Here is a 25,467-nt window from a genome sequence, read left to right as displayed (position 1 = left end):
TACAAACTGAACCATCGGTGGGCATCATGCTCCATCTGATTGTTTTCCACCCAGGGACACAGCCAGGGAGGGTGCTTGGCAGGAACTACCCGGTTTTATCTTGGGCGGAGATTGGCACAGTGCTGGAAAATCTCTTTAGCACAGAGCCTTGCCTCTGCACAAAGCTTCTTGTGGTCAGTGTGGGAGACTTGAACAGCCTGTAGCAAAGAACCCTCCATTTACCCTTTTGGCTGCTTTTTAGGGTCAGGGTGTGGCTACCATACACAGCTACAGAGGGCAGGATGCTCCAGAAAAGAAAGGTTGACTGTTCTGCTAGGCTCTTGGTCACAGTGCCAGCCCCAAAGGATGCAGCAAACATGCCTGGAGACTGTGCAGGGATGAAACATTGCACTGTGAGCAGCACAAACTGTCCCCACGCCCTTCTCCAGGTGTGAGGTGATCACCTACAGCTACCAATATGCAGGACTCCTCACTAGAATCCCTTCTTCTGCACTAGAACGCTTTGTTCTGCACACCCCCTCCAGTTAACATATTTGTTGGTGTTTTATGCTCCATCAACCAACAGCCATATGGGAATTTAACCTGGTGACACTGATCTCTCCGGGGTGAAACACAGCTGTGTGCTGAGGGATGCTCTGTGGAGTTTCACAGGGGAAGGCAAGAAAAACAGACAAGCGGGTAACAATCAGTCTAAGCTCTCCAGAGAGACACCACCTCGCCTTGGGAGGAGGAAGACGTGGGCACCAGCTGCTCCTCCACGAGGACCAGGATGTTGCAGGACGAAGGTGGTCACCTCACAAGGACCTGGCGGCAGCTCGTTCAGGGCCTTGGTCAACTATGGCAGGAGGAAGAGCCATGAGCAGGTTCCTCCACCAGGTCCTCTCTTGGACAAGCCACCGCAGAGCCAGGGACAGCCAGCTGTGCCAGAGGAGCTGGAGGGACAACGTGGAGTGAGCAAACTACAGGGCAGGGCGAGGAGCTTGGGCTTCCCTCCTACACAGCGGCGTCCGAGATGCTCCCGTTCAAGGACGTCTTGGGCTGCAGGCCGTTGTTCTGGGCGTGCGCCTCTGGCCTGGGCTGTGTCATCTGCTGCAAACGCTGCTCGGGAATGAAAGGAGAGAGTGTGTCAGCCAGCGCCGGGGACAGCAGCAGTGGGACAGCCAGGGCATGGATGGAGCAGCTGAGGGCTGGGACCCTCGCCCCAGGGCTCAGAGGTGACCCTGGTTATGGGGCGAGGGGATGGCGCAGGGAGTGACTTCTCAGCAGCACCTGGCAGTACCCCAAAGGCCTCTGCCAGTCACCACCTTTGCTTTGATGCTGCACAGAGTGCAGCAGCCCCTCCTTTTATCTGAAATACGGGGAGCGTCCTGGTAACAGAGGCAAACTGTTAGCAGGCAAGACCAGCTGCAAGGAGGAAGAAGAGCGAGCTGCAATGCCACAGGCTTTAGAGCAGACCTATTTACCAATTAGGGTTGATTACAAAGCATTACCAAGTAACTACAGAAGGCTAACAAGGTTAGAGTCTGTGCCTCTGATGCAGGTCAGAACATCCACCTGCACAAACCTTTGCACAGCAGCAATTGCTGTCACCCTGAGACGATCAAATGAAAATTGCAGAATCAAGCAAAGTGAAGCAAGAACCCAGGAAAATATGGAGGGGCAAATCATTACTGGAGGCGTGCGGATTGAGCATCAGGAGTGATGAAGAAGAATGAATCACTTTTGCCAGTCAGGGAGCGACTGATGCTGTGCACTGCAGAAGAGAATGAAGAGGAGGATTAAGCCTGACCGGAACAGACATCACTAAGACAGGTAGAACCTCTTCCCAGTAAAGGGAAACAAACTCCTGTCCTCCAACACCACTGAAGTGGCTGCTGCTGGGTGAATTCACTGAAATGTTCACTGAACTGCTTCTGCCATTCATGGTATTTTTTTTTCCCCTCTCACATTCATGCTCAGTAGGATCAAAATTACTTGTAATCTTTCCTGTCTGTCAAAACCACTTTATTCAGGATTGGCATCTAATTTCCCTCCAGCTCCAGCTCTATTACAAATTAATCCAGGATCTGTGCATATAAGAGGCCAAAAATTCTCTCTGTCTCTCTGATACCAACACATGCACACACAGATTAGCCTACTTTCTTCCTGCTGCCATCTGCTGCTCACTCCTAGGTCAGTGAATGATTGAGAGGGGGTCTGGGTCTCGTGATGTTTGTGAGCAATGTTGGAGGAAGAGTCAGACAAGGAGGATGCACATGAGCCTGGTGCTGATGGTTTGCACAAGATGCTGAGGGGATGGGTGCAAACACACTCACGAGCTTCCCTCCAAGCCCCTGGGGCAGCACAGGAGTGCACAGCACTTTGGAAGGGCTATGGATAGTAATTGGCACAAGCCTTTGGTCAGGAGGAGTTGAGCTCCTCCTGAGAGATCACAGACCAGTGTGGGCTCCCCCAGATGCTGCCATGTGCTTTCTCCATCTCCAGGGAAACAGGTTTGACACTAGGCAAAGAGTTGAATTCAGACGTGTACTTTCAGGCTTCCCTTGCCCCCTTTTCCAATTCACATTATAAGTGAATAAGGAACCCTGTAAATGTCTGTGAGAGCACCTACTGCTGAAATTGCACTGAAATTGCACCAAAATCAATGAAGTGGCTTGACGTAACACCCTGCCTTGAGTCCTGCAGGAAGGACAAGTACCTAAACCCAGCCTCAGATGAGAAACCAGAAACTGAAAGCAGATCTGAGACCCCAACCCAACCAGTTCCCACATCAGAGCCCATCCATCCAAATGGAATGCTGGCAGGAAAAAACCTCATATCCACCTGCAACTTCGCCTCAAAGATAGAGAACCTGAAACTGACCTCAGCCCAGTAATTCCAGCCACAACTTTTTTGAGTCAAACTTTGTTAAAAATACAGCACCCCTAAGATAAACTTATGTGATTTAGATGGCATCTGGTTGCTGTTCCAGCTGGGCTGGGAAAGCCATAAATCAACACTCCTGGGGTGACTTCTTACAACTGTAAGAACCGAGCCAGGAATTTGGGGCACAGTGCTCTCAAGACTGAATGTCAACACTGTAAATAAAACCTTAACAGTAAGTACTGGGTATGACATAGAGACTCATGATTCACTGCTACATAAAGTCCTGCTCAAAATACTAAAGAAAATGTTTTAAACAAGACTAGTGTGGTGGGTATTGTGGGTCTTTCTTCCTAACCCCTCAGTCACAGAGTGTTCTCTGAAAGGCACGTGACAAACCACCCCTGTGCTTGTTTCTGCTGCTGGCAGGGCCGAGCCTGAGACATTTCAGGATTCAAGCTTGGAGGATGCTGATCTCCCCGCTGAGGAGTGCAAAGTAAACGTGCTGATAACCAGGAATCACCAGGAGCTGGGATTTCTCTGGATCAAGAAACCTCGAGGATTTCTCTCCAAACTCTTCCATGGCTCCAGTGGCCCATGCCAAAGGGGCAGTCAGGGGAGGAGGGCTCCATTTTTGTGGCGACGATCACAAAAATGTCAGTGAAGAACAACAGACATAAGGGCAGATCACCTGAAGGTGTAGCTGCACATCCAGCCCCAGCCCAGCAGAGCTCCCGGGGTTAGAGCCCATTTCCCTGGAGGCTGTGCACTGCACTGAACCCTCCCTGGTGGACACGGTGCACGGAGCTCCTGCAGCACCAACCCCGCACACTCTGACCACTCTGTCAGGGTAGGGTCAGCTCTGCCCAGGTTTAGTTTAGGGAGGAGCCTGCCCTGAGCAAAGAGCAGGCTGGTGAAGCTGCTCCTACCTGCCAGAGAGTCCCTGTTGAGGTGAAGAAAGAGTAGAGCATGTACCCTGGAATCAGAACCATGGAGGACAGGGCCATGAGCCAACCAATGCCTTGTCCCCACGCAGGATAGATGTATTTTCCCAGTGTCAGAGGGGTCATTTCCACCACACTGAAGAAGAACACGCCCTGGAAAAGAGCACCAGCCATTGGAGGGGAAAGTGCAGAATCAGGGTCCAGCCATTCTTTCCTTCATTACCCTCTTAGCTCCCAACAGCCTCACCGGAACCCAAAAGCTCTTACCTTAGTCTAGATTCTTTCAGCCCACCAACTGGTAATTTCACAGCATTTCTACTTATCCTATGTAAAAAGCTGGAATTGGAATACCCCTGATTTCTTTCTTCACTACTCAGACAAGCAGTCCCTCCAACAGTAGTTCCAATGCAAATAAACACCATCCTCACAGCTGATCTCAGGAGTCTTCATCTTCCTATCCCTGGCCTCATCACACCACTCCCCGCACTACTTCTGCTGGGAGGGCAGCAATCTGCAAAGGCCAAACTGTTCTGCAGTATGTTATCCTGCATTTGGCGATAGCTTTTGTTCTCATAAGCCTGTCAGGGGCTGAAGCTGGAGTAGCTGAAAGCCAGAACCAATAATAGATTTTTAAACCATTAAATTATTTTGCTTATCTTCTGGCATCTCAGGGAGAAAAAAAAAAAAAAAGAAGAACTGATGGCCTCATTTAGATTAAAAGCGATCATCAGGAACTTTTTTACGAGTGATTTCCAACAGGCAGAGTGAAAGAGGCTCCTATATCACTTTACCCAGGATGTTTCACCACTTCACATCTGCAGTCTGCCTGGGAACCCCCTTTGCCCCAGACCTGTGCTGGGTTGAGAACACAGTGTTTCTCTACAGCCCATATAGAGGCCCTTCGAGACCCAATCCTGCACATAGGACTCCCTAGGTCTTACCAGGCAGACAAGAGGTGTGAAGAAGGCCCAGCAGATCTTCCACCAGATGCAAGGCTTGTAGCCAATCATTTCTTCAATGTTCCTGTAAAACCTGTTCACACCTACAAGAAGAAACGAGCATCAAAAAAACCCCATCTCTGCACCATGGTCTTCACCTCTCCTCGTGGCAGTGCACAGGACAGGCGCAGCAAGAAGGGGACAGTGTGGCATGAGAAGCTTTATCTGGAGGGGATGGAGTTCTAGGACACAAACTTGTGTTTGTGGGACACAAACTCAGACATAGCAGCTTCCATGTTCCTGGTGTCCTCTTGAGGGCCCAGAGGGAAGGATCCTGGGCATCTGCCAAGTCTGTGCAGAGGTCCTTGTGAAGGCCTGGAGAAGTGAGGTGACAGCCTTCCACTCCTGTTTTTCTGAAGTTTTCAGTCTAAGCTATTTTGGGTTGCAAAATTGTCATTGTCTTCACTGGCTTTGGCTTTTTCAGTAAGTCACCATGCCCATGGAGAAAACCAAGGAACGAGGTGTTTTGTGCTTACCATAACACCAAGAAATTGAGATGGTCTCAAAGAAGACAAGAAAAAGAAGACACATGCCACTGGCTGAGTAGTAATCAAACAGCTTGAAGACATAAATGCCACCCTGAAAAGACAAAGACAGGATCAAAAAGTTCAGTTATAGATAATGATTGACAATATCAGCCAGCAGCTTGGATTGCAGCTGTCCATGTCTGTTGGTTTCATTGTTAACTTCCTTGGGCAGTAGAGCCATGGTTGCAATGTTTCCACTGGAGTCTGGTTTCTAGCAGCAAAACTGATGTGCCCTTGCAGGCAATTAGCCAGCCTGTTCAGACATAGCCAAGGGTGAGGAGAAAAGAAGAAATTCACTAGATCTCTTCTATTTCTCTGCTTTAGAATTGGTCAATTTAGTCTGCTCTCCCCCTCCCCGGAGTTTTGCCTTGCCTCCTCGTGAACCCACACCTTTCCACAAATGGTCTCCAGACCACTCAGTCCTCACGTCCCCTCGTGTGAACCTCAGCTTCAGCTCCAGAGGTTCAAACTCCCAACAGACGGGTTTTCTTTGTGTGATCTTAACTCCTCACAGCAAGCATTCCCTAAATTCAGGCTCTGTTGACTTGAGTCCTTATTGCAAATAGCAGAACAACAGGCCAAACTGACAGTAGGAAGATGGTAAAAAATATGGAGGCATCCTAAGCCAGTTGAGATGTAGCAGTGGTGTGCAAACCGCTTTATCCAGAATAGGAGAAATGCTGTCACTTCTCCCAAAGCTTTGGTGCCAGGGGGCCAGAAAGATCTCAGGAATGCAGCTACAAGCACAGCCATGTGTACCTGGGTGATGTTGGAGAATCCAATGAGATAAGAGATGAAGCAGACTACTGCAATGAAGATCTTCTTCCTGGCTCTTAGGACTCGAGGATACTCATCCATCAGGGCTGTAATGAAACCTTCCACAGTGCAGAACTACGGGGAAAAGGCATACACCAAGGAGTATATACACAAGTTAACCCACACACATTTAACTTCAGTGTTGAGAACCTTAGTGATTTATGGACTCTGAAGACTCAAGAAAAGAAAGAGGCATCTTTGCACAAAGATGGTCTGAACCAACTTCTAAAAATTCACCTCTTCTCCCACTGAATATAGATGGAGCTAGGAGCACCAAAGTTCAATGCTTAAAAAGAGCTGAGATAAATCTCTGCTTTTTGCTTCTCATGAAAAGCCTCCTCTTTCTTCCACAAACTCTCTAGGGCCTCTCCATCACTGCCCTGCTCCCCACGCTGCCAGGCCCTGTGACAACAACCCTTGTGCTGTTCCGTGGTCTGAAATGCTCAGTAAGGACCTGCACCATCCAGCCTCGCATGCACGTGAGTAACAACACCTCTGATTACCTGGTCCTTGACTTTATTTCACTTTTTCAAGCACACAACATTAAATGCATGTAGCACGCCAGAAGCTCATCCTCACAGTGCATCATCTTTCTAGAGGTGGAAACCCCTGGATGGTTTGTGCAGAGCTGTACCAGGCGCAGTATAATAATGTGTCTGCACCATAAAACATAACAAAATCCCCATGAGTGCTGTCTTCCAGTTTTCCTACTGGTTCTGCCTTCTGGCACAAGGGCAGTTTGACTGTACACATGTGAAGTGCATCCTTCTCTACTGTCTCTTGATAAATGGTGAGATTTACTTTATATCTCACTCCCGGAAACTACAGGTAACATACCTCCCTCAGAGAGCACATTGTGCCTCCAGCAACGACCCTGGGAATTTATGAGGGCAGCAAACTGGCTTCCCTGGTCATGCTGAGCAAATGTTCAAGCTCGTGCAATGAAAATGAAAGTGGTTTCATCATTTTTGGATGCCAGGGACTTCCCAATCCCCGGGAAGGGAAAAAAAACCCCTAGAATAGAGCTAGGGGCATACAGAGCAAAAAGAGCAGCAGAGGATTGGGAAGATATGTGGAAGAAAAATGGAGTGCCTGAGCCTACAGCTTGGCAGGGATGGTGGAAGGGCTTGCACACTGCTGACTGCTGGGGCTGGCTTCAATGTGGGCCAGAGCAAGGCAAAAGGAGATGCCTGTGCCCAGGGTTTTATATCTGCATGGAAAGCCAGTACTCCCAGACCATCAAAGCTCAACTTCTTCCACTTCAATTTTTAATGAGCTAAGCTTTTTATGTTGGACACAAGTGCCTTTAAAGCATCTTTTGCTGTTCACGCATGGGTTAAGCTGCCTTTACAGTCATGGACAGCGAGCTCTTCACCCCACCCCACCTGGCCTGTTGTTTGGAAGAGTCAGGGCTGAGCTGGCACCACAGTGTGAAGAGATAGCATGACTAAAAAAACCCTGTCAAAAGCTATTCATTCCACATGGCTGCATGGCCAGGCACTGCCGGAGCCATGGCAGGGCCAGGGGATCTGAGACCAGAAAGGGAAATGCATTTGGAGGGGAACAGCCCCATCTGGGGACAGAGGGTAGTGTCCAGCAGAAAAGGAGCAAAGAAAATGACACCTTAGATAACGGGATGGAGTAAAGCTGACAGCCCTTTGGTGCAGGAAGAACAATCAAAATCAGGGAATGCGCAGAGGGAAAGACAGGGGGATGATAGGTGATGAGGAGCAGGGCTACAAAGTGAGTTGAATTCTCTTTGTCTCCTATCAAAATCAAGCTCCTGTGTAACAGATAAGGTGAAGAAGCAAATGGTCGTACATTGCTTTTTCTAGCCATGGAACAGGCAATGACCTTCACACCATTTACTGCAAATTGCCCCATGACAGCCTCGGATTTCACAGGGGCTGCAGCCTGGAGGAGCCTTACCTTTCCAGCCCCAGGGACTGCAGCTGCTTGGCATGGGGCTCACTTTTCCCAGCTCACAGACCAAACCCTGGCTACTTGCACATGTAGGCACCTGAATGAAAGCATGCTGCTTTCAGAGCGGCAGGGAGCTGAGCGCTGGTGCCTCCGGTTCTTGCCACTGCAGTCTGCTTTCCAAAAAATTCTGCTTTTTCCACCAATCCCCTCTAGCCACAATCTTTAGCACGTAATTTTCTCTTCTTCATGCCTCACCCCACGATACTCTTTATTTCCCAAGCATTTTATTTCCATTAACTTCTCTCTTTTTCTCCTTTTCCCATTTAGGGGCCTAATCATTACACAAGCTGCTGGGTCCAGGAATCTGGGAGTCAACACAGGTGTGGCACCTCTGTCTGGAGGAGAGTCTCTCTCCCACCCTCTCCAGTGTCACCGGCTTGCTATTCCCTCCCCAGTCACACCGAGCACCACAGTGGATGCAGGGGGGAGTTTGACCACAGCTGCCAGATGTGCAGCAGAGACCCGTGAGAGTGGCCTCACGGGCAGCCGGTGCCAGGCAGCCTCACAGGGGACAGTCACAAGGCTGGCCAGCTCCCCCGAGCGACGAGTGCCTGGCCTGGAAACTGCTCGGTTAAAAGGAAGCATTAGTACATTATGAAAGAGGGTCAGCACGGGAGCGAGCTGCAGCCGGGACGAGCCGGAGCAGAGGGAATACCGAGGCACAGGAGACAGGGGTCTGTGAGTCCGGGTCATCCATCCCGCCCGAGGCACTGGGAGGGCATGGGCACCCCGGCAGGGGGATGGAGCTGGGCTGTGTGTGTGTGGGGCTCCCGGGGGCTTGTCCCCACCGTCACCGGAGGGCAGGAGGCGCGCATCCCAGCGCAGCCCCCGGCCGCGCCGTGCGACACAGCCGCGCCCCGCGGGGACAGGCGACAGCCTCACCCCCGTCAAAAATGCCCGTACCCATTTGCAAATGCCACAAAGGACACGCAGCCAGCACGCAGGAAAACCTTAAAACCTTTTCTCTTTCTAACCGCACGCTTCAAACGCGTGTGGAATTGCGGCAGCCTGTGCTCATTGGTTTATGCGCATACTGCCGCTGCGGTGTTTGAATGAATCACAGCTCCAGCGCGCAGACAGAAAGCTTCTTCACATGTGTTTAGGTGTAGTTTTTAAAAGGTTCTTTTCTTTTTGATGCTTCATTCCCCTCCCCGCCCTCCGGTCTGTTCCTCCCCCAGCAGACTGCCTGCCCTCCAAAAGTGCCTGTCAGAAGGGGCAGGGAGAATTTCAAGGGGTGTTTTGGAAGCAAATGCAGCAAATAAATTCCAGAGAGTGCTTAGAGGGCTTATTGTCATGTCTCAATTTACCAGCACTAAGTGAATAATCTATGCAGATTTTTTTTTTCTGTAAATGTAGTTTCTTTCAGAACATTTAGGTATTATTTGGTTTGGGTTTGTTTGGGTTTTTTGGGTTTTGTTGTTGTTGTTTTGGGTTTTTTGGTGTGGGTGGTTTTTTTGGGTTGTGGTTTTTTTTTGGTTTTTTTGGTTTTTTTTGGTTGGTTTGGGTTTTTGTTTGGTTTTTTGGGTTTTTTTTTGGGGGGGGGGGGGTTTGGTGAGGTGGTTTTGTTTTTGTTTTACTAAATCAAGTCTGTGGTAATGTATTCGTGAGCTTTACAAAGTGTTTATGAGAGTGTGACATGATTGAAAGCCAGATTTGGTGGATCAGGTTTTCCTGGAGACCAGGCGTGACATTTCAGGAATAGGTTTGGGTATGATTGTGAAGTAGGCTTGGGTTTATGAACACTGCCTGCAATCAGGCGAGCACCTCTTTTGTACTGGTGGTTTGTACTGCAGGAGAAGAACATGGGGACACAAGGGCGGGTATGACGGATCAAGTGCAGGTTTTTGCAGGAACTTTTGGTTTTGATGCACTCAAAAGGAAGGCATGCCTGCCTCACAGAGTAGCTACTTTTATGCTGAATTATCAGGAAAAAACCCCTACCACCACTAGTAAAAACGCAGAGATAATGGTTTTTGTTTTGTTTTATGAGGGCTCTGGAGTGGCAGGGAGGAGACCTTTTGCTACATCTACCTGTTTTCCCCTCAGTATCTTGTAAAACATTGCCATCAGATAAAAGGGCAAAGCAGTCAGGTTACCCAGGCACCAGTCTTTTCCAAGGCATGACTCCTTCCTTCTGCCAGGATCTATCCCTGTTAACCTATGGACCAGGCCAGGGAGCTGCAGCTTTGCTCAGGGTTGGTGTTGGCATCAACAACAACGCCAAAATACTGCAGGAAGGCACAGCCCTCACACACAGGAGGTAAAACCTCCCTCTGCTCAGCACTCTCCAGAAGGGGACACCACCACTGCACCTGAAGACATTTTTGTCACTTGCCCCACTTTGTCCCTGGGTTGTCTCACCTGGCTGTCCAGACCCAGCATCATCAACATGGAGAAGAAGAGGATTGACCAGAGCGGGGATAAGGGCAACTGTGTGACAACCTGTGGGTAGGCAAGGAAAGCCAGCCCAGGGCCTGCAGGAAAGAAAAGAAGGATGAGCCCGTGTTTACAAGGCATTTGATGGGAAGTCTGAGCTAAGGGCCATGGTTAAATAGAGAGACAAAAGTTACAGCCACGAATTCAGGGGTTTTCGTAGAGGAGCTAGGAACACCTGAACCTTTGTGTCTTTGTGCCTGCCTCCCTCGGTGGGAGGCACAGGGATAAGATGGGGAGACAGAAATTATTGGAGAAACAAGTCCAGCAAGCAAGAAAGTCATCAAACGATTGCAACCAAATGGAGCTGGAGCACTTTGCTAGAAAAATAAACTGATATTCAGAGTTGGTTATAGCTTTCTTGGTGTCTTTTTTTTTCCACCACAAAAAGCTGTTTCTTGAGATAAAAGCTTTCTCTGGAAAGACAGCAATTTCAAAACATGTCTTCGTGCAGAAAGACACAGTCTCATCTTGGTTAAAAAATTATTCTGAGATTGATGCCTTAAGTTTTAGCTTTCATATTTTTCAGATTCTCTACTGCATTAATATATAACTCTTCATAAAAAGTGTTAGCAGTTCTCTTCACAGTTGAGTTAGACAAAACAACCCTTTTCCAGCCTGAGAACCAGGGACACTGCTGCAGCTTCAGGCCCAAAAAGTGCAAACAGCAAATTGAGGAGAGCAAACTGGGAGGATGGGACTTTACAACCTGAAGCTGTAATTGGCCAATTAACCCCAATATGTAAATGAACCAAAACTTACAAAAAAAGTGTGAAACCTCATGACCAGATGTCCATCCCGGGTAGAGCCATGCCCAAGCTCTTGTAGTACCCAAGATGTATCCTTTGAAGGCTGTTTAATAAATACTCACTTTATTCCTTTAACAATGTCTAGCCTCTGTTGCAGGTAGCCTCTCAAGGCACCAAGATCATAGTCTCAAGATTTTTCATGAAAAAGGGATACCAAATTTTGATCACGTCTACTCAAAACATAGGTAGTATCTATTCCCCATGGGAAGGTTACAGACAGCAAACGGCCTAAATATTTCACTACAGCAAAATAAAACTTCAGCCCAACTAGTGGGGAAAGACCCCACACCTAGTGACACCTGTCTCTCACAGGCTGCTGTTGCATTTGAACCTGGGTTTATGCTTACCTGAGGAGGCCAGCTCTGACACCGACTTCTTCGTGATGTGTGACATGAAGCCAATGATAGAGAAAATAACAAATCCAGCAAATATGCTTGTGGTGGAGTTTATACAACAGACAATAATGGAGTCTCTGGAAGAGAGAGAGAAAAAAACCCTGCCTGCAGGTGCCTATCAAGAGAAGAGGGTGGGGTGAAGGAAAGAGCAAGCCCTGCAGAGAGCTGGTCCTGTGCCTTGGATGGGATGCACAAGTGACGTGCTATGTGTCCTGCAGGCAGGGAGCCCCTCTGCAGAGATTACAGTGTGTCCCCTAGGCTGCATGTCACCAGCAAGGGGACAGCAGAGGTCAGGCAGATTCACCACAGCCCCCTGCCTCACCCGTGAATGCTCCCTGCCACACAGAAGCATGGGGAAAAACCCAACTGACCTGTAGACGTTGTTGTGGAAAGTGTTGTAGCTGCCCAGAGCAATGAGGGAGCCCAGCCCCAGGCCGTAGGAGAAGAAGATCTGAGTGGCTGCGTCCATCCAGACCTGCAGAGAAGGAGCCACAAGAGGAGTGCAGCAGAAAGGGCACCCCGTGCTGCAGGTGCATGTCCTGGGTGTAGACTATGGAGCTGTGTGTGTGGATGTAGAGCCCACTGGGGTGTCCAGGACCTGGGGGAATCCTGTCAGTAGGGCTGAGTCAACAGTTTCTTACTAATATCTAATCTAGAGCTATTCTCTTTCAGTTTTAATTCCCCTTGTCCTATCACTGCACAGCCTTGTCAAAAGGCCCTCTCCAGAGCTTCACTGTAGGGCCCTTTATGAAGGTAGGGGATCTGCATCCTTCCCGCGTGTCAAGTGTATCAAAGTGCAGCCTGGCCCAGCATCAGACATATATCCCAGCCCTCTGATGGGATGGATGTGGATGGATGAAGGGTCATACATTTCTGAACAGTGTCCCACGCACATCAGAAGGGACTCTTGCTGAGTCTGAGTCTGTCTGTGTGTGTTTGTTTTCTCACACGTGCCCCCAAGGGAGGCTGCTCTGCTCAGAGACCCACATCCTGTTCTCACATCCTCCATTTCTCTTCCACTAGTGTGTCTGATTTTCCAACGCGGAGATGTTTGTGCAAACAACTGCAGAGGACAGCTTACAAAGCAGGTCCCGGTGCCTTAAGGTCTTAAAGCTTGAAAAATTCAAGAAAAGAAGGCAGACTGTTTGTTTCTTAATCGCATAATATTTACACAACTCTTGCGGTCTTGAGAGCCCTGTTTCCTGCATTAGAGCCAATGCAGTTGGTAGTACAGTTACAGGGAGTGTCCTGAAAGAGGGATCATTGGGACCCTCACTGGGAAATTATGGATGTCCAGTTGTCCCCACTCACACGTGACTGGTGACTTTGGAACCATGGGAGTATTGCTACTGAAAAATGCAATCTGTGTCTCCTGAAAAAACTTCATTTTTTCAAGTGTCCCTGTTCCTCCTGGGTCTCCTCTCCGCTTCCAGTGACCAAGAACACATTAGTGGCCACCGCTCATCACTTAGGCACTTCCAAAAACTGCTGCTGTGTGTGCTGCTGTGCTTGTGCTCCTTCTGAGGTCCCCATGCCAGCAGCACCGTGTTCTTCCTCTGGGACCACCAGAACAAGAGCAGAGCAGCAGCCCTGGGGCAGTCAGTGAAATGAGGCATCCCCAGCCCAGAGGAGAGGTCCCTTTGTCAGGATAACTTCAGACTCCCCATACCCTGTGGATAATGCTGCTTGAGTACAACAGAGCTGCTGCACAGATTTCCATGAGTGAAGGAGCTGTCCCTCAGTTTTGTCTCAGCCCATGGGACATGGGTTGTGAGTACCTGAACAGGGTTATTCCAGTGTTACTTTAACTACTTACAATATTCATGGGAAGTGCCTGGGGAAGCCTAATGCAGAGATAGCTGGGAGATAAGAGCTTTCCTCACTAGGCTACGAACCTCAGAGTCAGAGAGCTTCCTGAAGTCAGGCGTGAGGTAGAAGAGGATCCCCTCCTTGGCTCCCGGCAGTGTGACTCCCCGGAACAAGAGGATGAAGAGCATGAAGTAGGGGTAGGTGGCCGAGAAATACACCACCTGAAAAAGACCCCACGGGAGGGAAGCCATCAGCCTACCAGCGCCCAGGAGCACTGGTGTCATTGAGCCTGGCATGTTCTCTTTGGAAGGGGACAGGCTCCCAGGCACAGCCACTTCCAGCAGTATTTCCTTGCATTTGCTGCCCCCCTTTCCCATGCTAGTAATGTTTCTGGCTGTTTGAGGTTTCTCCCTACCAACGATACACAAGGACACACTCATCACAAAAGTAGCATGCAGCAGTCTGGATGAAATGCCCAAAAACAAGGGAATTGCAGGGATAATTTTAGTCCACAGAAGTAATCCCTTTAAATCATCACATCCTTATTTCACAGAGCTAAAGCTGGTGTTTCTCTAGTCCAACGCATAAAGCAAAACAAGTTGTCTTGATTCCACTGCTCTCTTTTCAGGATCTTACAGGTATGTGCCATCTCTCATGACAAGGCCCACACGGGTAATCATCAGGGCTTTGCTGTGGCTGTTTAGCTAAAGCCTGTTTGAGAGCCACTGGGGAAGTTAACAGCTTAGGTGACCTACCCCTGAGGCGCTTCCTTCTGATCTCTCCTCTAGATTATTCCTTTCATAATAGTGTGCTGCTGCATCATGCTGTGCTCTAAATAACACATCCCAGCATCTCAGCACCACTGTTTCACTAAATGAAGCAATTACCTTTCTGCTGTGCCAGCCGGGATCACTGCACAGGGAATAACAGTGGCCTTCTCATCTGAAGGTCTCCCACCAATATCAGAAAGGCAGCAAGGAAATTTTCAAAGGAGATGGTGAGATTTTCCCCATCAGAGGCAATTTAAGCGACTGTGATTATCAAAAGCGGGATGCCACAAGAAGCTTTGCTCTCTCAAAGGGGCTGTCCCAAAGTGGGAAATATAAGTAATTTCGGAAAATGTCTCTTCCCAAAAAGAATGCGCGCTCAGACCCGCGACCTTACAGGCAAGAGCTATTCTCTACACTTAGAATGAAAATTACCATAAACATGGTAGCAATTTTTATAGCTGTGAAAGGTAAATGCCAGGAATTTGATAGCACCTACTGTGATTTTGCCTCTAAATTACCATAACCTTAGTTATATAAAATTGAGTCTGGAGGACATTCTGACATGTGCAGCAATGAGAGGCAGCACCACAAGACCCGGCCCTCACACTGTACCTTGCCTGTCCACTCCACACCCTTCCAGATGGAGAAGTAGACCAGCAGCCAGGCCAGGGCCAGCGTGCCAGCCAGGGGCCAGCGGATGGTGCCAGGCTCCCCCAGGCCTCCGGACATCTGATGCATGTTCCTCCTAAGGGCGAGAGACTCTGCGTTAGGAGGAGGTCTAACCATCAAGGGCAGAGGGATTCGGAGCTCCCAGAGGCGGCTGGAGGGTGAAGGGCCAGGTGCAGGCAAGTGTGAGAACCCACAAATCCCTAGAGAGAACTTAGGACCATGGTGATGAGATAAAGGGAGGTGAAGGGAGGTGGAGAGGCTGCTTGCCTGCCCATCCATCTGACCTGCATGTGCACAGTGCACCCTGTGCCCACCGTGGCCACAGTGGCTGGCTGGGATGCCCTCCTCCAGGAGCAGAGCCAACAGGCACAGCCACAGCCCCGGTGGCCAGGCACAGGGACAGGGAGAAACCTGGTGTAGGCAGCTGGGGACGTACTCCCAGAACTCGGTGACAGCGCTGGTGAGGTTGGTGGTGTCGTTCAGGGAGTAGTTGGAGAAGCAACGGTCTGTGTTCCAGGCATTCCCACAGTTCTGCCACGGCAGGTCCTGCACCGGCACAAAGACACCAGGGTTATCATCCGTGTGACAGCTCCCAAGTGAAATCTTTTAAACTGAACCCCCTTAATTGTTTTTGCAAAGAGAAATGGGCAGCTCCACCGGATAAGCATGCCCTTGTAGCCAAATAATGGAAAAATTTTCCAAAATATGATAAATTGTGACAGGGATTTTCCAGGGAAAAAAAAAATCATCACGTGATTAGGGCAACGTCATAGCTCCGATAAAATATTAGCAATAGAAAGTAACTTCCAATTAACTATTGATCACTAATACCTACAAATTAAAACACTATCAAGGGGGACCGTGTTTATAAGCATTACAGCTTTTTTGCTAGCTTCACTCAACAAGTGGCTGGAATTTACTGCGCGAAGAATAAGCAGTGATTCTTTTCTTATGTTTCATTTACACCAACTTCAATACTTCAAAAGCAACACGGCCCCGAGCACGGATGCATTGGGCTGCCTGCACAAAGAGGCTGTTATAACACAAGCACAGGAGTAAGTTGCACAGGACAGCTGTTTCATGTCTGTCCACTGCCCTGATTAAAGGAGCACGAAGGGATTCCTGGGAGATGTTTACGCTGCGGGTAGCAGTGTGACAGCAGCACAACATCCCAGACTTAGTGCAGTCAGCTCTGGCACTGCAGGCAGTGAAGCAGCAGTGCCAGGGGCTGTGTGAGCGTGGCAAGGCAACTCACCCGGGCCATGTAGTGCCACGGCTGAGCCACTCCAAGGACAGCAGCTGGGATACGTCCCCATGAGCAGCTACCTCTTTTCCCAAACACAGTGCGTGCAGATGAATGCAGAGCAGGTATTTTAGGTGATTTCCCTCTGCAGATAAGACCTGAGGCTCCAGCTGAACAAAGCTTTAAGAAGATGTTTGCATCCACCCCTATTGTCCCATGAAGATAGAGCTATTCAGAAATACTATCTATGTTTTGAGTGTCTTGTGGCATTAGTGCCTTCAAGTGCTGCCTTCACTGCTCCATCTAAATCGGTTCACTCCAGCAGATGATACCTTCAAAGGTGGTATCCTGGCAGAAGGGTGACTATTGCAGGGGTAGGGGTTACATTCCAGTGGCCACCCAGGCCGCTGCATCCACCTGGTGATTTCACTGAGGGCTTGCTAACTGCACTGAGGAAAAAGCAATGAATGGCTCAAGTAGTGCTGCACAGCAGCTCTTCAATGTCTGCATGTTAGAGAAGCTGCACAACTCTCACAAGGAGGGGCAGGCTGAGGGACATTTTGTTGCTGCTCTATTTCCTCTGAATTTCAGAGGACAGAAACTGCAGAAGGCAGGCCGGGCTCCTATTATAGCTCAAAATACTCATAGTCAAATTTAAGGAGGCACAGGGGACAGACATCAGCCTGGCTTTTTCATTAGCACCTTGCATCCTTTTGGGAATTTGGTATTATTTTAATTATTATCTCTGGTAAAAGAAAAGGTCTTGAGCCAAACACCTGGATCTGCCTATGTACATGCAAGCATTGCCACCTCCTAAGAGGCATCCTGCCCAGGCTGTAGTTGGGATGGGTTACTCTGGGGAAGACCTCTGTTTATTTGGGAATCCCTGAGGGTGCATCTAATCACCCACAGCCAATAATTTTGTTCTAGACCCAGGACTTACAGTTATAGGTGGTATTGGAGGTAGAAGCAGAATTGGGAATGCCAAATGGAATGATTCAGCAAAAGCCTTGATAGATACTTGAAATTTTTACTGGAACAAAAAGTAAACTGCATGTACAGTGTCCACAATAGCATTTCTGGGTTATATCTAAATGACATTTTAAAAGATCCCATTTGAACCATGGGGTTGATGTCTTTAAGGCTGCGGATCGCTCAGAGAGTTATGTTAAGGAAACCCTTACTAGTTTCTGGGATGAAATAAATAATTCAGCTACCAAGAGGTTAATATGGGGTGTGATTCTAACCTCGTACAGTAGAAGGACCTGCTGTGGAAGAGGTCCTCACTATAAACCATAGCACCAAAGCACACACTAAGGGACAGTCACAAGCAGACGTCTAGATACTTTCTGAATCATTTTCCCAGCAGAAAAAAAAAAATCCCTTCAATATCATTTATCAAGAGAGGAGTGAACAAAAACTAATTAAGATAAGGAGTAAGCCCTGAGAAATAAGACCACGATGTGACAAAACCTGAACAAAACCAGTTCTAGAAATGTGCAGCTCAGATTTGAGCAGCCCTAGGAAAAAAAAAACCAGAAACACAGGGTGAGTTTGAAAGACTGAAGTGAGTGGGGAACAGTTCCTGTAGAGGGGATGGGACAATCCCCTCGGGACTACAACCATCAGCACGACAAAACTGCCTGCAGGGCTGATGAACCTCCTCAGGAAGGGTCTAGCACGATGCTGACAAGGGCTCTTAGCACTAATGCTAAGAAGCTAGAGCCTGCTGTGGGTCACAAACAAACTGCTGCCCATAAGTGGGATGAGGACCCCGCCCGCAGGCAGTGGCAGGCTGCAGACATGCGACTCACCGCAGTGAAGGAGTTGAAGAGATAGTAGAGAGCCCAGGCGATGATGACAATGTAGTAGATGTTCAGCCAGAAGGACAGAACCATAGCTGCCAGCCCCACGCCTGCGAATGAAGGCAGAGAGCAGCATCAATCCAGGTCTCCAGTATCCAAGGAAGTTCATGGGCACCACGGCAAGGTTTTTTTGTTTTTTTGTTTTTTTGTTTTTTTTTTTTTGGGGGGGGGGTGTTTTTTTTTTTTTTTTTTTTTTTTTTTTTTTTTTTTTTTTGTTTGGTTTGGTATGGGTTTTTTTGGTTTTTTTTTGAAAACCAGAAAAAGGGAATCAGCTGATCAACGCAGAGTGTGCTACAGTTGCACTGTGAGCTGGTCAGCAAGGGAGGCTCGTTTCCTCACGTCTCTGAGCCACCCATTTCCACTGAAGGAGCAATGCTGCCTTTCAGCATGCTACCCACACTTTACAGACAGAGCTCCATGAAAACAGAATCTTGTCACTTCCCTGGCAGAACTGCACTTTCCCACATCCCAAGCATTTCTCAATCACCACTGGCTTCTAGAAAATAGTTGCTTCAAGCAGGCAACAGGTCGCATTCCCATTCAATTTAAGTAAGCACATGCAGGGAGGCTTAGGAAAACAAAGGGTCTCCTGCAGCCAGAGCCCCTCCAGCACAGTCTGTACTGCTCATAAAGTCCCTTGCCACCACACAAAACTGCTTGACCAGAGCACAGGGACATTAGTGACTGCAGACATCGAGTTCAAGGACAGCTTGATAAAGACAGAGGGGAAAACCCCTCCCCTCACCTGCCACCCCATCCTAAGCCCCAGAGATTTGCTGATTTGCCTTCAAACCATTGACGGGGTTTTTCCTGTGGTTGCAGGCCATTGTTGTGACAAACATACAGCACAGTACCTTTGAACATGGGTGCTAATCTCCAGACTCCCAGTCCACCAACAGAGGTATACTGGCCCAGAGCAGTTTCCAGCAGGAAGAGAGGAATCCCGGCAAACACCAGCGTCAGGAAATAGGGGATAAGGAAGGCCCCTGAAAGAAGGAGCAATGTTATCAGGCAGTTTCCCCTTTGATCAAGAAGGAAATGCCTCCAACTGCAGTTTCTTGCTCTGCAACACCCATGTGATGAGGAGCAGCCTCTCCCAGAGGTGACAGCTTGCAGCTGGAGTTGGTGTGTTGGGTGAGTCTCCCAGTGAGGTCATTGCTGCCTTCCCCTCAATCACTGTGGGTGTGTATGTACCACGTATGCACATATGTATACATATACACTGGCATCACTGACTATGCAATGCCAGGCTCACTTTGTTAGCTATTTAGACAATGCTAAACCAAATCTGACAACAAACCCAAAAGCTTGGACACTGACACTGGGAACTTGCTGATGCTTTCTGTCTTACCTGCAGAAGCTTTCAATTCTTCTTCTTGAGGGAATAGTATATAGGAATATCTGGCATTGGCCACTGCTTTCTTTGTTTATAGCTGTTTCAGTCTTTAAAGGGAACTATGACTAAGACTGTATTGGCTCTTGTAAAAATGCTATATACCATCTCACCTGTGTTTTAGGCTTTACCTTTAAAATTCTTGTGAAAATATTATTCTTCTCCATGGCCCTATGGAAATCATCTCATCACTAGAAAGGAGGTAGAACATTCGTTCACTAGAGATATTACTGGCACCCAGTTTTTAGAAGAGCAATTAGAAGAGGAGAGCCTTGCTGTGTGATTGGAAGGCTGCACAGGTTTCAGGTCATCCTGACTTCTAGGATGTGGGACAAAGCCCATTTTTTTATCTTTCTCATGCATGTACTGGAGTGGGCCATCATTTCTGAGGAGGACAAACTTTTGCAGAAGATGCTGGCTGGAGACAGAGGGAGGACACTCAGTTTGCCCAGAAGCAGCTGGCCGTGTTCAGGGCAGCACTGATTCGTGCACTAGCCTTAGGGCTGACCTGTCAGTCTGAGTCTTCTTCTCCAGATAATCGTGGGAAAGCAAACACGGAGCCAGCGAGCAAAGCCACTCTGGAGAGCTATGGCCCAGCTTGCACCCAGCAGAGCCAGGTTCCAGCAGCTGCTCTCTGAGGGCAGGGAAGCAGCCAGGCACAGCCAGGGACGCTGGCTCAGGGGACATCCAGCTGGGGACGTCTGCCTGCCAAGCAGGGAGCTGAACCCAGCTGGGAGAGGCAGGTGCCAGCACCTGGCATGGAAGTCCATGGGAGGCAGTATGCAAGAGGAGCTGGCAGTGGGTGGTGGGGGGAAAACACTCTCTGTGCCAGCAGCTCGGTGACCATGAGCCTGAATCACAAGCTGGCATGGAAGTGCAGGCTCTTGGCCTCACCAGCAGCCTGGTACACAGCGAGAACAGCTTTGGGCATCGCTGTGCCTGCTCAGCAGCCTCCCCTGTGTGCTCGCTAGACACCACAGCCTGTAAGGTCCAGCCCCCGGGAGCCCTGCAGGAAAGCCTGTGCCTGCTCTGAGGACACTCGACTGCTGTGGAGTCGGGAGGCTGAGCTTAGCAGCAGTGCAAGTCTCTTCCTTGCTTCAGTGCAAGCAGTTCCTGAAATTTGGCTGCAGCTTTCATCATCCTGCATTTCTCATCTACAGCAGGTTGGGAAGGTTTGGAGGTGAAAGATGTTATCAGTCCGGGGAAAAAGCCCCAACAAATAAACTTTTGGACACAAGTCCTTTATCCTGGCTTGACAATGATTCCCAAGAATAGTGGAAAATCTACAAACCAGACCACCTCCTTGAGCTGAGGGCTTTTGGCAGTGACACTGCCACTCTGGAGGGCCAGGTCCCTGTGCAGGCATGGGTAATATCCCCAGGTCCTGTACATCCAGGTGGGAAATCACTTCTGAAATTTTTATCTAAATTTTGCAGGCCGGTGCAAAATTCGGCTGCGCATGACCTTGTGAAAGTCCCAGACCCCAGTCCCTTGTCTCCAGATCCGAGGGTGTCAGAGGGGTGAGGACGCTGGTCCTGCTCAGAGCACTGACTCCTGGAGGCAAGGAAGCATCAGCAGCGCCTGGCGCTCACTGTGCAGCCCCAAACCTGCCTGCTCCTAATGTCACACAGCAGAGAAGAACAATTAATCCTGAAACCAGGAACGCTGCCCACGAATCAAAAATTGAGCATTACAAGCTGTTACACGCTGTAGCTTCGAGTCTCAGCGCACAAATGAGGGGCGTAAGATACTTATTTAAGGAATTATTTTTCTCTCAAGTTATTCAAGCTTAGGATCTCACAGGCAATTTTTAGCATGTACTGAGCCGCATTTAGAGTGAATTTGGAGTGCGGTACAATGCTGTTGAGATCAGAGAGATGGTGTAAGGTTAGAGATCAGTGCAGAGGCGGGAGCCACGGGCACAGCTGGGCACATCCAGCTGCGTGCAGGGAGCCCAGGCATCGCTGTGGGCGAAGCCGCTGGCCGCAGCAGACGGGCCGAGCGCTGGGCTGCCGAGCCCAGCAAACCAGCCGTGAGCCGATGCAACGTGACAGCCGTAAGTGAGACGACAATATTTCCATTCAGTTCAATTCGCCCGTGCGTAATGGAAGCAGCCCACACGACCGCGCTCTGAGCAGCGCACGGGCACGACGCTAAAATTAGTCTCAGCCACCGAGGCGGTGCCCAGCCGGGAGCCGGGAAGGAGCCAGGCAGGCTGCCACGAGCGGCAGGGGAGGTGGGAGGCCTTTGGGAGCAGGCAGGAGCCGATTCCCACGTTTCAGCTGCCCGGCGTTTCTGGTCGCGGCTGCCGGGACAGCGATGGCCCCGTGTGCCATTGCTAATGCCGATCATAGCGCCGCGCTCCTCTGCGCCAGGTTCTCGGCTGGCTTCAAACGTAGGATCGATTTGAGCTTCACGACACCCTCCATCTAATTATAGGCGTTGTCAGCTCCGTTTATGTGTGAGGAGACAGTTTCGGGCAGCGCGGAGCTGGTGTGAGACTCGAGATGACGCGGCAGCCGCAGGGGGAATGTTCTGGGAGGAGAGCGAGCGGTCAGCGTGGCTGCACAAAGATGACAAACCTGAGCGGGGCTCTGGCCTTGTGGCAAAGGCTCCCCAGGGCAGGCCTGGATGTTCCCCAAATGCTCACCCGGCTCAGCTGCATATTTCCGCCTCTCCGCAAAACCCAAAAGAGCTGTGGATGCCCCATCCCTGGAAGCGTTCATGGCCAGGCTGGATGTTGTACTAGGCGTTGAGCAACCTAGTGGAAAGTGTCCTTGCCTTTGGCAGTGGGTTTAGAAACGGATGATCTTTAAGGTCTTTTCCAACCCAGACCATCCTATGGTTCTACAATTCTTTAAAAACAAAACGCTCAGTTAGAAATCTTCCTGTCAGAATTGCCAACTTTCTGGTCTCCTGCTAGGACTCACGCCGCATGCTTCAGAGAAAGGGCCTCCATACCACGAAATGCCATGAAGCTAAATGGACATTACTTCAGGAAGCAAGACCCTTCTCCTCTTTTCCAGGGTTGCAGGAGAAGAGCATCCTACACTGCCTGTGACAGCAGAAAATGGCTGGTGATACGAGAAGTCATGAGAGCCAAAGGTAAAAGGAAAATAAAAAAAGAAATGGAGAAGAAACATGATAAGAGACCCTCAGAGCAGCACGAATGAATGTGGCAGTTGGGATGGGGACTCCAGGCCCAGAAGAACTCAGAGGGAAGCAAACAGCAATGTGGGAAGACTAGCAGGCAAAACTAAAATGATATATACATCCTTCAACGTGAGGGAAAATGGTTTGGATTTGTGTGAGGAGTCTGTAAAATCGTTCAAGGAAGTGAGCAGCTCTTCAAAGGGGAGAAGGAAGGCTATTTCAGCCACAAGCCATGGCAGAGCTCAGCATGGAGTGAGAAGAGTGAGCCTCTGCTCTACTGACACCTGCCCATACTCCCCTCCACAAAAGCATCTCTCTGACAAGGCTGAAGAAAGCACCATTTTAGAAGGGAGCTGAGGCACAGAAGTATGTTTTCTGGTTTGATCCAAGATGTGCAGAAATTCTGCAGCTGAGCAGGGAGAATTGCCTTGAGAATACACTAGACTGAGGACAGCCCCACCTTTAACAGATGCAAAGGTGGTTCCTGTGAAGGTGCCCCAGAATCCAGCTGGGTGCCTATCTGTGCATGGCCCCCTCTGTAAGTGAATGAAGTTAACATGTTGGTGGTTTTTCTTGTTTTGTTTTGTTGGGTGGTTTTTTTTGGGTTTTTTTTTTTTTTTTGGTTTTTTGTTTTTTTTTTTTGTTTTGTTTTTTTTTTTTTTGGGGGGGGGGGGGTGTTGTGGTGTTTGTTGTTGTTTTTGCAGCCCTGCAAATTTGGACCGCACAAACTTGACAGAACTCAAACTGCTTGTTTTATTTCTCTGGATTGCTTCTTCCCAGCCTGCACTTACTAGTAAAACCCACATATCATGGAAACTTGTCTCTGGACAGCTTAATGACTCCCACCATGTGGGAGAGCTCTCAGCTGAAGGACCACTCACTTGCCCAGATCCACACCAAACCAAAACCTGCTGGAGGACAACGCTGCTCATTGTGCATTTCTCTCACCTCCTCCATTTTTGCCACAGAGATAAGGGAAGCGCCAGACGTTGCCCAGACCTATAGCATAGCCCACGCAGGATAGCAAGAAGTCGAATTTCCCCTTCCAGGAACCTCTGTCTGGGATCTCCTTCTTCTTCTTCTTGGTGCCCATGACCTCAGGGCTGATGGGCTCCGGCTCCTCCAGGGCTGCCTGCTTCACTTCAGAGGGGGAGTTCAGCTCCACAGAGGTGTTGTCCATCTTGCCCATGGTGACTCAGATGTACATTCACCTTTGCTGAGGGGCTGGAGGAGCAGGAAAGGCAGTTTCTGCCCTGGCCACGCCAAGATAAGGTGAGAAGCACTGGGCAAAGCTCCTGGTGAGAAAGGAGAGAAGGAAGGTGTCCTGTGTCAATGTAGTGTGCCAGATTTGGTTGTTACCATTACATAACAAATCCCTCAACTCTCATCTTATCTGCTTCTCATCCCAATGCTCTGCAGGAAGAGCTCTGGGACCAGGAGACATGCAGGAAAACCACAGGTTTTGGGTGACCCACCACAGAGCAGAGAAATATATCTCTCCTGACTGAGTGCCAGCGGAGGAGGGCACGATGAAGGCACCAGAGCTCCAGGGTCTGGGGTCCAAAACTGAGTGTAGCAGCCCCAGAGGCATCTGAGAGTTTGTGTGGCCCAGCCAGCCAAGCACATCTTTGCAACAGCACCTCTGCCATGGATGTGTTCCACATGCCAATCCCATGCCTTTATCCCTCCCCACAGCAGCAACACAGCTGTGTTCACAGCTGTGCACCTGCAGCATCTGGCAGGGGAATCACTGCTCTGCTCAGCTCCTCCCTGTACACCACATTGCATGTGCTCCTGTAATCCCCAGGTGTATTCAGCTTGTGCTCACTAGTGACTACAGCCAGCCTGTGAAACACTGAAACCCCACTAAGTCAGGACTCCAAAGTTCTGATGATTAATTGCATGAGTCTGACTAAAAATTTAATACATGCCTGCATTGATTTTAGGCCCTTAGAAGTATAAAACCATCACACTCAAACAATTTGGAAAGAGAGTGACAGCAGGCTATGTTACTGCACCTGTGTCTAAACCAATATTGCACTTGTGTCTTGAAAAATAAGTGCAGTTCTCTCTTCCTGTCACACGAGCTGTTGCAAAGTCAGAAAAAGCCATGGAAGAGAGCCAAAAGGCTGCTTAAAAGTGTGGAGCAACTTCCATGTGAAGAGAGTATAAATGAAACAGGATCCATTGTTCTGTGGAAGAAATAGCTTTCGGGGGCCTATGAATGTATCATAAAATACAAGTATTCACCATTTCTGACACAAGAACTGCAAGGGATTGAACCATGACTGCAGGCGGTAGGTTCAAAAAGAGCAAGAGGTGATACTCCAGAAAATGTGCAGCTATGGAGCAAGACTTGCACTGCAGGACATGCTGCATGCTGAGAGTTTATATGGCTTCAGAAGAGGAAATTAAGGGGGTAAATAATGGAAGGAAAATCCACCAGAAACTACTACTACAATTCTGAAAAACCTTGAGCTGGAAGTTGTTGGAGGTTGAGGGACTCTTCCAGGGAAATAACACTCTCTCCTCAGCATCTGCCCTCAGCCAGTACAGAGGACAGGACTGGCATGGGGTTTGCTCTCACCCACTTCTCAGCCCATTTAACAGAGACAAACTTAATCTTCACCAGGGGTCATGCTACAATCTCCCCAGAAGTTTATTGACAAAGACATTCATATATGCAAACACTGGAAATCAAACAAACAAACAAAAAGAAAAATGAAATGCATATATCGTGAAACAAATAAATGCTGTAAAAGGGGCGTCATGCTCTAGAAGTCAAAGCTGACCTTGCT

The 25,467-nt window shown here is 49.1% G+C and overlaps 1 protein-coding gene across 1 annotated transcript; it reads right to left on the bottom strand.

The window, feature by feature from the left end:
- Window positions 1-773: 773 nt before the first annotated feature.
- On the bottom strand, window positions 774-23,868 carry LOC136361887 (sodium- and chloride-dependent GABA transporter 1-like). Its single transcript, XM_066320121.1, has 14 exons — window positions 23,618-23,868; window positions 18,978-19,109; window positions 18,073-18,173; window positions 15,452-15,561; window positions 14,959-15,091; window positions 13,663-13,797; window positions 12,139-12,242; window positions 11,720-11,844; window positions 10,492-10,604; window positions 6,091-6,222; window positions 5,281-5,383; window positions 4,748-4,848; window positions 3,792-3,959; window positions 774-1,098 (listed from the first exon to the last, which is right to left on the bottom strand). The coding sequence occupies exons 1-14, from the start codon at window positions 23,856-23,858 to the stop codon at window positions 994-996; spliced, it is 1,803 nt and encodes a 600-aa protein (XP_066176218.1). The 5' UTR covers window positions 23,859-23,868; the 3' UTR covers window positions 774-993.
- Window positions 23,869-25,467: the final 1,599 nt, after the last annotated feature.

Source organism: Sylvia atricapilla, chromosome 5 (genome assembly GCF_009819655.1).
Source record: "Sylvia atricapilla isolate bSylAtr1 chromosome 5, bSylAtr1.pri, whole genome shotgun sequence".
Taxonomy (NCBI): domain Eukaryota; kingdom Metazoa; phylum Chordata; class Aves; order Passeriformes; family Sylviidae; genus Sylvia; species Sylvia atricapilla.
Note: the sequence above shows the minus strand (reverse complement) of the source record. Positions and strands in the feature narration are given on the sequence as shown.

What these genes read in the sequence shown, in the direction of transcription:
- LOC136361887 (XM_066320121.1), bottom strand. Translation starts at nt 23,858, where the DNA reads ATGGGCAAGATGGACAACACCTCTGTGGAGCTGAACTCCCCCTCTGAA. An exon ending in TTCCACAACAACGTCTACAG is followed by an intron (nt 11,845 to 12,138) that starts GTCAGTTGGGTT and finishes TCTCTCTTCCAG; the next exon opens with AGACTCCATTATTGTCTGTT. An exon ending in CTCAATTTCTTGGTGTTATG is followed by an intron (nt 4,849 to 5,280) that starts GTAAGCACAAAA and finishes TTCTTCTTGTAG; the next exon opens with GTGTGAACAGGTTTTACAGG.